This window comes from Chelonoidis abingdonii, chromosome 1, assembly GCF_003597395.2.
Source record: "Chelonoidis abingdonii isolate Lonesome George chromosome 1, CheloAbing_2.0, whole genome shotgun sequence".
In the NCBI taxonomy this organism is placed as follows: Eukaryota; Metazoa; Chordata; order Testudines; family Testudinidae; genus Chelonoidis; species Chelonoidis abingdonii.
Window position 1 is genome coordinate 16,317,412 of NC_133769.1, and position 11,194 is coordinate 16,328,605.

General features: G+C 38.0%; 1 protein-coding gene across 1 annotated transcript in view; it reads right to left on the reverse strand.

Moving 5' to 3' along the window:
• Nucleotides 1-1,068: 1,068 nt before the first annotated feature.
• The window catches only part of PHYH (phytanoyl-CoA 2-hydroxylase), a 16,470-nt gene continuing 6,344 nt past the window's right edge, over nt 1,069-11,194 (reverse strand). The window contains exons 3-9 of the mRNA XM_075064268.1: nt 10,582-10,692; nt 10,200-10,368; nt 9,058-9,139; nt 8,529-8,710; nt 7,336-7,485; nt 5,530-5,664; nt 1,069-2,306 (exon numbers count right to left, since the gene is read on the reverse strand). Of these exons, the coding sequence (XP_074920369.1) occupies nt 2,253-2,306; nt 5,530-5,664; nt 7,336-7,485; nt 8,529-8,710; nt 9,058-9,139; nt 10,200-10,368; nt 10,582-10,692 (883 nt within the window). The 3' untranslated portion in view covers nt 1,069-2,252. The remainder of the gene's footprint in view (nt 2,307-5,529; nt 5,665-7,335; nt 7,486-8,528; nt 8,711-9,057; nt 9,140-10,199; nt 10,369-10,581; nt 10,693-11,194) is intronic.

Sequence of the window (11,194 nt, forward strand, 5' to 3'; positions counted from 1 at the left end):
TTCTGGTATTGCATACACAGCGAATGATGACGACCTTTCATATATTTTGGTGACCTGACCTACTCCAGACAAGAGTCACAAGGAAACATGGCAACATCTAACTTTTGGGCAACTAGAAAAATCACTGGGATTCACAAAGTCTGAGTTAGGTGCCTTGGCTCCCCAGCACAACGAATGGGGGAGAAATAACCCTGTGAGGGTGGGATTCACAGAATGGATACTTGCATGACACAGGGATGGTTTAAATGATATAACTGTGTGCAATCTCTGATGAAGGCTAAATTAGCTTAATGACATGTTAACTGTTGCAGCCTACAATACCATGTGTGCACACAAAACAAGGCTCACACCAGGCCCAATCCAGCTCCCACTGAAGTCAATGGGCATTTTGCATTGTGTCTAACTCTAGTGGTTCACAGGTAGAAAGGCTGGGTTTAGATTATATAGGTGACCTTAGCTATGTCTTTCCATACTCTTTAAGGAATGTAAAAATGTAACTTGGAATTTGCAGCCAAAATGATTTTTACAGAATCCTGTAATGTTCGCTTAAGGGTTTTTTCCTAAAGTGATAAATTTAACTCAAATGTAACTCCATCTTTAAGAAAAGGTTTGCTAACTGGGAATTTGAGAAAATCTGCAGCTCGTCCATGACCACAGTTCCCTCTGCAGTTAGCTAAGTTACTTGCACAAAGCTGTAAAGAATAAGTCTGCTAGTGAATCTGGTCTTTAAGATGGTGCTGTCAGATGTCATCACAAAGATCCCATTAAGGTATTTGGAAAAGGCCTGAATCTAAAGCCTACTGAAGTCAGAGACTCCCATTAATTGAAGAGAGCTCCACTAGAGAAATTCAGTGGGCTCTGGATCAGGCACAAAGATGCCATAGAAAAATAGTCTCCATGTTTTCAGGTTAAGCATATTTTAACTATGGAATAGTTTTAAGGCTACCTCGTAAAAGGATCATGAAATTGACAGACAACCCACAATCTTTCTGTCATAAGGGTTTTCTAGAGCATCTGTCACCAGACTATCTAATATGTACAAATAATACAATAATGCACCCACAATACTTGGTTTTTGCTCTAGTTTAATTGGTATTTTAAACATTTTTATTTTTGAAAGAAAACAATGATTTAAAAACAATTGCATTTCAATACACCACAGATGATATGGCCTGTGATAATTATGAGCATCCCCATTCTTCCAATTTTTATTTAATGAAAGAAAATAAACATTCTGTATAAATTTTCCTGCACTGGACTTGACTACCCAGCCTACCCCTACAAAGGCCAGCTTCAAAAGAGGAAACCCCTTCTCAGTTGTTTAAAAATGGGAAGGGATGGAAGTAAAGTTAAAGATAAGTTACTCAACCCCACACAACCAGTTTCAAATGAATTCACTGTCCACAGAGATAACCACTGTTCCAGCGATGACTACACCACGGTTAAAACTGCTTTGCTCCCGAGCAGAATATTACATGTCTTTTAGGGAAAGGACCATTTTCCTCCAAACTGTGTTCATTTCAATACAGTACACGCTGATAGTTACTGTGAATTCCATGCACACACTAAGTCTTATTATTTGATGCATAAGTAACAAGGAAAGAATTATTATTTAGGATGATGGGAGTAATGGTAGAAAACTGAAGGGAAATGTAGGCTAAAATTAGGACAGACTTCTTGGCAGTGAGATCTATTAGACTCCACAATAGCCTCCCAAAGGAACTGGTAAAAGCACAATCGCTTCAGACATTTAATAAACTAGACAAAAGGACTAGAAAATGCAGTCATGCTCCAACGACGGGAAAGGGCTAGATGATGCAACTGGTCTTTTCCACCCAGGTTAAGACTCACTAGAGCCATGAGTTAGCATAAGAGTTGCATTAAGAGCAGCCCAAAAAGTTACATCAGGATAGAGACATCTGAATTGAAATTGGTTCTTAAGTAACACAGTGATGAGTATTTAAAGAGCTGATCTGATGGGAGTTCTCATCCATTTAACAAACAGTGGATTTTAAAACACATGATTTTTAAAATTACAAAAATAGAAGTATTTACTATAGTGAATAGGTTAAAAATATGCTAAGTATATTAGCTAAATTTTGTTAATCTTCAGTGCATTCATATTACAATCTTTTGTTGTAAATAAATTCAAACAAAAAAAGCAAATGCAAATTTGTGAGGATCGTGGTTTCCGATCAGGGAACACAATACTCAGGCACACATTTTTCTAACTCTGCCATCAGAAAACTATTCTAAAGATTAGTTCTTTCTCCTTTTACAAGCCGCCCTCGTATCATCCAAGTATCCTAAAAAAAAAAAAAAAAAAAAGAGCAAAAGACAGAAGAGCTTATTACACAAACCAGGACACAATGTTTATTTCTGAAGACAGCAGAAGTTATTCTCTCTACTTATGTATGTATTTTAAACAACAAAGTACAGCATCAACAAAATTATTGATCTTCCCTTCAAATCCATAGGCTCTGAACACAATTAAATTATAATGCAACAAATGGTAAAGTCAAACAAAAATATTGAAGATCACCAAAAAGATGAATTCTTCTGTGAGATTTATATGAATTGCATGATGCGTAAAAGGCAATCAAGAAAGGCAGCAACAGGAAGAGCTACATAAATAGCACTACACTGAAATTATTGAACCAAAAAGCTGTCATTTAAAAATGTTCCTGGCGAGCATCATCCTTATATTGCAAATGGAGAAAGCCAGATGACAGGGAAAAATAAAGATTCCTTCTCATTTTCTTGTACACATTATATTATGCTTCCTCAATGCATTTTGAATTGCTCCTATCTTCTCTACAATTCAAAAAGCACACTGGATTTCTCAAAGTCCATCTACTGCTGGCAATGAACATTATGTAGGCATGCAATGCTACTACTTATGGATCACACAGAAAGCAAGGAGAGAAGAGATTTAAAACAGAATTCAGTGAACCAATAAACTGCAAATAGGAACTTTTTTCACTTTAGACAATTAAAGAGCAAGTAATGATTGTTTATCATGATTGCTTTGTGATAGCAAAGAGTTACAGTGGTGCCAACTGACGAGATAGCATGGTGGGGGGGATGAGTGATGGGCTGAGGCTGAGCACAGAGCTGAGCTATTAAGTCAGTTTCGACTCCAGTTCTGTTAGCAACTCCCTCTTGCCCTGGGCGAGTCATGCAACCTCTCTACCTCAGCTTCCATATGGGAATATTTGGAGGATGCTGCGTGGATTAGTTAGTTCATGCCTGTAAATGCTTTGAAGATTAAAAATAAGTGCTAAGCATTCTTCAGAGGAAGTTTAAAATCTGATTAAAAACAGATTTGAAGAACAGTGTACTCCTGGGGGAATTCTGCGCCAAAAAAATAAAAAGTTCTGCAAAATTCTGCATCTTTAATTTGTCAATGCAATATACATCACATCAGTTTCAATTATGTTGGTAATTTATTTCAACTACAATACAGGAAATAGTCACAATAACTATCCAGTATTTCCTAAACACATGAAAGTTAAGTCACAAATATTTGGTAACCCACACCCTGCATTCCAGCTATAATTCTGACAGGTTACTTTGGGCTGATGTTTCATTTGCCCTCAGTCTTTTTTTTTTTTTTTTAAATGGGTAAGTAAAATAGATCCTGAGTTGTAACCACTGTGCAAGAAAGCACACATCTTCCTAGCTGAGGATTCCCCGACGATGTTTACAATAAGGCTCCTTTACACCACTCTGGCAATGTAAAGGAGCCTTAAAACGTTTACATGTGTTTTATGCTCCTGGGAGGAATTGTCTAAGAATGGGAACAACTAATTAACAATATAACCATTAACACCTACGTAGGCAGGCTGCTACATTTCTGCTCTTCCTCAGGGGCCAGAGCCTGCCTCAAGCCCAAAAGTCCTACCCGTCCATGCTGGGTGCGTGAGAGGGACACAGTGTCCCTCACTTGCATGCACAGCCCCACCCCCTGGAATTGATTAACGTCTTCACACACACACACTCCCTGCTGTTACACCTCTCCCAGCTGCTCCAGGTGCTCGAACAGATGTGCCCGGGAAGTGGCTCATGTCACCCACAGATTTTGTTGCTTCCCCATTTTTCTGTGGGGAAGCAAAGAAATCTGCAGATCGTCTGATTTCAGTGCCAGTGCAGAATTCCCCCAGGAGTAATGGTGAAATGCACAGAACTAATTTAGATGTAAAGGGTTATCAATGTAAGCAAGCAAACTATAGAAACTGCTCTTTTAAACAAGCAACTGTTCCTACATTAACAGTCAAAATATCAGTGTATAACTAGTAATGCAGGAGTCAAAGGCAAAGCAGACTTATGCTTTGCAGATAAATATATTTAAAAATCTGTCCCTAGATATTTATGGGCCTAAAGATGCAGAAAGGCACCTAGTGAGAATTTCAAAAGTGCCTTGCTGCCTAACTCCCATTGATTTCCAATAGGAGTTAGCTGCTTTTGAAAAGTCCACTATGTACCTATTTTTTTTTTTTTTTTTTTTTAATCTAACCCCAGATACTATATTGATTGGTGGTTTAGAAATGCAGCAGATCTGAGTTTGGAAGATTAGGTGGCACCAAAACCCAAACGATAGTTGGATTTAACCCACTCCAGTTGTCACCCCACTATAGAAACCAGATTTTTGTGCTGCGGATTTGAGAAGCACTTGCTGCATTCATTATTTTTGGAATTGATCAGAGCACAAAGGAACACCTCCCATGCATCCACTCCCTCAAAATACCCCAAGTTTAAGTGGTTGCAACTGGATTATATTAAAATGAGCCAATGATTGCCATCAGATATATGGGTGTAAGTAGTGATTTCAAACAGGAGTCACACCCATTACCTAAAGACAGAATTTTGCCCTAATCCTATAACCATGCACTAATCTTATTTTTCTGAACACGTTAGCAGTAGGCTGAATGCTACTAAGTACAAGAAAATTGCATCTACAAATTAGGAGGGCAAGTACCTTCTAGCTGCTAATGTCCATTCTGTGCAGTCCACATGTAACTGAAAAGAGCTTTTAAAATTTATTTTTAGATATTCACCCACACTGTCAACCTTCGAAGGAGGAGTGTTGCTAGCAATATGAAATCTGTATCCATACTGCCATATACGAGGTCACTTCATTAGCACTATCTCTATCATTTCCCAAGGTAGCTCTGCCATTCCACACAAAACAGTTAAACCAGTTAGAGAAAGGTGCTTTAATAAAAGGTGTGGTTAACAATAACTAAATCTGCCAGCCACCATAATAACTGTCTTCCAAAGGAAAATAAAGATTTCCCGCCACCCCTCACATAGGTATCTGCTTAGACCCAGGATCAGTCCTATATAAACCCATAGTGTTATATATGATTGGATGGGTTGATGCAATTAAAACTATTGCTTATGAATTTAAATTATAAAAAGCACAGGCAGTAAAGAGATACTTATAGAAGTAAAATGTAACTAATCCTTTGCTGTGTAAATAGGGTTAGTGTGTAATATACTGTTGTTGCAGGACATTTCTAAGTTTACCTTCAGAGTGATAGGCGTGCTCACACCATATTTTTTTTGTGCAATTTCTGCAACTTCTTTCTCAATGTTTTCTTGACTCGTGCCCTTGACTTCAATATAGTGGCAATCTGCACTAGCATAGTGACAAGATATCGCCTGCATGAAGAAAGTCGGAGTAAATCACAATACAGCTCGTAAGTCAAGAATTGTTGATCAGTGATCTGTATTAACACCCCACTATCTTAAATGCAATTATCACCATTGTAACCAAATTTGAATATTTTCTCTGTTTCTCAGGCTTTTGGAAAATGTTCACTTGGAAAAAAAATCTTGCTAGAGATTCACACAAAACACTTGCACAATAACGTAAGCTTAATGAATCACTTTTTCCATCTTCTCCTCACTCATGTGAGGAGGTCAAAGCACTCATTTTGTGATACTGCACATGATAAAGACATGATTATGACTTCTCTGAAAGGGTAAGCTGGACTGGGAGGAGAAAAAAAAAAGACAATCACGGAAAAAGCGCACTGGCAAAGTGAACTGCTTTTTTCCCCTCACAGTTACGCAATCTCGTGTGTTGATCTCAACCTTAAACAGAATTGTGTTGGGCGAGTATTTGGATAAGAGACCTCCAAGGAAAATCCAAGTTGCTATACTGCTGATGGAATTGGAATAGTGATAGTAAGCTCAAATGTTCCTCTCTCTCACCAACAGAAGTTGGTTCAATAAAAGATAGAGAGATGGTGAGTGAAGCACTATAAGATCAACAGCTATAACATTGCATATTACTCTTCCTTCTTATTTAGCTCTGTAGGAGGCTAATGGAAGGTGTTAAACAAGAACCCTCATAACACTCTAGGTTTTTATTAAACAACAAACAACAACACCACCACCACATTTATAAACTATTGCTCCATTTCACTAAAAATGAAGTCAATGGGCCAGACACCAGCACAATCCCACTGTCTTCGGCATAGCTATGCCCTTCTTCCTAAGTTCTTTGTCTGATTCTACTCTCAGTTAGACCCTGTCTACACTATGGGGGTAAGCTGACCTCATCTTAACATAAATGGAGTCGACGTAGCTTAGGTCTACTGGGGTATCTACACCGCCCTGAGTCTACTGGAGATGCTCTCCCATTGACTTCACTGGAGTGAGAAGAGTAAGGTGAGTACTGGAGTAGATGGGAGAACGATCTGTGGTTGATTTAGTGGGTCTTCACTAGACCCACTAAATCGACCCCTGGTGCATCCATCACCACAGTGTTGATCCCTGGTAAGTGTAGACATGCCCTTAGAGTGGAGTGCAGTATAACTCCATTTACTTTTTCAGTAAAGTGCTATGCAGGTATGCATGTATACAGGTAATTCATAATTAAATTATGCTGTTAATAATCAAATTATAGTGGCCTCCGGTCCTCAGAGAAGACAATGACAAAAATTCCATTCACAGCTAGTCAGGACTGAGGAAAAAACCTTGTGCAGAAGCAAACAAGAAGAATCCAGAACTGTCCACCAACATGTTTTCTAAGGTCCCGATTAAGGAATGCACATGTTTAATCAATTCCCTGAGTCAGAGCTGCAACGTACACCTACCAAGAAATGTAGCGCAGGGTTACATAAATAATTTTTCCAAAACTAATTAAAATCATCATTACAGCAAAATTACACCAAAAATCTATAAAACCAAAACAAAAAATAAGATTACAAAAATCTATTCATATGCAAGAGACGATACAATCTCCATAAATTTGGAAGGGGGCTTAGTGTTATGCAATCTGTTTTAAAACGTGTCCAATGGCTGTAGCTTGAAATGGTTTCCTACCTTCCGGAAGCCTTGAGTTCTGTTCATTCCAGAGCCATGAATCAACAAGGGATGGAAGAATACTGTGTCTCCCTTCTCCATAACAAGGTGAACCCTGGGAAGGTTTTTGTTGTAATCACGCACCCCATGGTACATCTTGTTAACGCCACCCTAAAAAACACAGAGTTTACATCATAGGATAATTATTAAGACTAATATGTCTTAATGTGGACAAAAGTCTGCACTGTTCAGCTCTCTTTCAGATAAGAATCCAAAGTATGCAATATGCTTGCCTGAGAGTTTCCCTATTCACCTTTGAATGGTCTCACCCCTAAAAGCCCAAATCTAGCTTAGCCACTAAGGACATGTCTGCACTGCATTTAAAAACCCATGGCTGGCCCAGGCCAGCTGACTTGGTCCCCAGGGGCTCGGCCTAATGGGCTGTTCAGATCACAATATCCTAATGTGAATTCCTTGAAAAGAAACAAGATTCTAGTCTTACATGACATTCACATTCCACTTTCTTCATTTGCTTTCTTTTGAACTATAATAGCTGATCAGTCCCTCTGAAATGTTCACTTCAGACAACTATATTTGATACCATAATGTTTGTTTTCTCCTTTAAGAGAACAGATTGGAATGAGCGGTCAGTGTGATGGAAAAGGCTTGTTACTTATAACTGAAAGCCACACACACGTGTCTGAAATGTAACAATGCACCATGTCAGAATATCTGACCCACCACAGAGAACTCTGGTGCATTTATGTTCGAGCTTCCAAAAAGGGTATTGATCCAGAAATGAATGATGTCCAGTACCATAGTCTTGCACTTGGGTAAGGACACTGCTGTTAAGAGAGCACTCTCTCCCAGATTTCAAAAAGACTATGGCTTTGGTTTGAATAAAAGCCATGAAAAATTCCAGCAAAAGGATATTTTGTGTGGAACAGAGAAAGTTTGCTAAAGTTCAATTGGTCTTTTATTTATACTAAATGAGAAAACAACTGTCCCTGCCCCAGTAATCGTACACTGTCAAGGTTAGATGTGGAAGTACTTCAGAGACATGAAAAGGTTTTGACCAAGAACAAGAGAATATTCATAATTGGCTTGTAAAACTTGACTAACTTTCACCAACTCTGTTGCGAACCAAAAAACAAATCCCCTTGCCTCCACCAACTGCAAAATGCAGACCACATTAATCCCACATGCAGATCTACCTCCCAATCAGGATAATCGTGTTGCTTCAGGGAACCCTTGTGTGTTCCTGGCAAAACAACCAGGCAGCCATTGCTGCGATCTATCTGCTCCATGGCAGTCCAGGCACACACAATGAGATCTGCAGGCCGGAATGGAAAGTAGTGCAAATCCTGATGCATGGGATGGCGAGAGCTCTTCTTGCCTGGAATAAAAGAGAAGAGTTTGAATCAGAAAAAAAAATTCAATTGTTTTAAACTAAACAAGGATTTCTCACCTGTTCAATTCCACTGAGGGGACAGGGCATGCTGCAAGAATTAGTCTTGCTCTGACATGCTTAAAGTTAGGCATGTGTACATTGCTGAATCGGAGCCTAACAGTCAGACAGTGAAACAGTATTTTAATTGTCAAAATGAACGTTATTCAATTTTCAAAATTCTTTTGGTTTGAATAAAATAGGGTAATTTTTGTTTGTGTTTTTTTAAAAACTAGATCATGTCCCTTTTATACAAAATAAAAGTCCTTATTCTTCCTCACACAAGTGTCCCTTACCAGAATCTGGAGGTTTATTTATCAACATCGTGTGCATGGCCATGATGTTTGGCCCTGTGAAGCACTCAACATATTTTAGGATCTAGAGGTGAAGAACATATATTAGGAAAAAAGTTATATTGCAGTATAAACATCTATATTACAACCAAACCAAAACTGACCACCACATCATGTAGGCCAAGTATACACTACAAACTTTTTCCTGAATAACTATATTGCTCAGGGGTATGATGAGGTGCGCTTTATGACCGACATAGACGTGCTAGGCAAAAGCCTCTAGTGTAGACACAGTTATTCAAGCACAAATGCACTTTTGTGGTTATAGCTTACTTTGCTCAGCTTGGGGTGAGGCGAGAGAAGAGTGTTGGAATAAAATATGTAAAAGCACAGTTTTGCCACTATAAATTGCATCCACGCTAGGAGCGCTTTGCTAAGTCTGGCATACCAGTAGCTATATCAGTAAAGCATTCCTAGTGTAGGCCCAGCTGCAGTGTCTGCTGCTATGAAAGTGGTTAAGAAAAAGCGAGCTCACATATACTTATACCTGGCTAGAGCAATGAGAGAAGAATTATAACACATTCTGTGTATTTATCTGTGCTTTTCTAAATTAGTCTGCAAGATAAGCGTCCTTCAAAGCAACATTATCTGATTTTAGGTTGATATGTGCAATACAATCTGATTACAAAGAGGATTTATTTATATAGCAACTGCACTTCAAGTAGACTTATTTCTTTTCCAGAAATCACTTCCACATGCCATAGGGTGACCAGATGTCCCGATTTCATAGGGACAATCCCGATTTTTGGATCTCTTATATAGGCTTCCACTACCCCCGTCCCGATTTTTCACATTTGCTGTCTGGTCACCCTAATACGCCATCATCCATTGTCATACATGTGGAAGAGGAATGTGAGGAATAGCAAAAATCATTCACATTGAGCATTAACATAAGCTTTCTAAAGTGTACAGAGCCTTACAGTAAGCTGCATCTAAATATCGAAACAAGAAAATTCAAGTTGGTTATTGTGAGAACTCACACAGATTCCTCCTGTTGTTTTAAGAAAAATTATAGGAAGTGATTTCAGTTACTTTTCATGGGCATATACTTAAAACAAATGTACACCAGAATTTTCCCTTTTTACCTGAGGCATGGTACAATATCTGAAGAGCTCTTCATCTTCCTGAAAATCCTGTATTTTAGTAACTGCTTTTTGATCTGGAACAAACTCTGATTTAGCAATGGCCACATCCCTCATTATGATTAAGCCGGGCACTTGTATCTCCTTTTTACAGATCTTTGCAAATTCATTTCTAGAAAAAACAAACAAACACACAGTTATAATAAAATGGTAGAATGTGTGTTTGAAATTTTTTTTACCAAAACATTGTTTAAATGAAGGAATAAGTTATTTGTTAATAAAATGCTTCCATTTTAGAGGAACCAAAATTCATGCTATTTCAAAAAGCCTCACAGCATTACTAAATATCAATATGATTGTGTCTAGCAAAACAGCTGTTCTGTACCTGAAACGCTCAATGTCTTCACCAGAAATCAGGTTTTTAATGACCAGGTAACCATTTTCATCATAAAAGTGCCTCTGCTCTGGAGTTAAAAGGTTATTGTCCAGGGTGTAACTACAAAGAAACAAGAGAAATTAGAAGGCTCAACAAAAAGCAATCTGATGAGAATCTTCTCAGCAGTGACCTTAATGGAAGAGGACAAAGTTAACAGAATGTATTTAATTTTCTTCTGTCAAAAGTTATCTGCAGACTCTCAGTAGTTAATGTAGATTAGAACAAGCCTCAAAAGATGTAATCAAAACACCACAAAAAGAAAAAACAAAAACAAAAACACATACATTGGTCTTACTATCTGCTCTGTGAACATTAAATAGCACTGCTCTACAATTTGAGAAGTCGTCTGCTTCAGAGATAAAATGTGGTATTTATTATGTATTTTGATGTGCTGAATTCATATATGACAATTAAAACAACTACTACTGTTAAGCTACTGTTTAAGATATTTAAGTTTTTACATTTTATGTCTAGGTATATTGTGTAGATAGTAGAGTTTTAATCATAAATTGTAAACCTAGGTCTTTTCATGTGTTTATGGTTGCTTTACATGATATTTCAC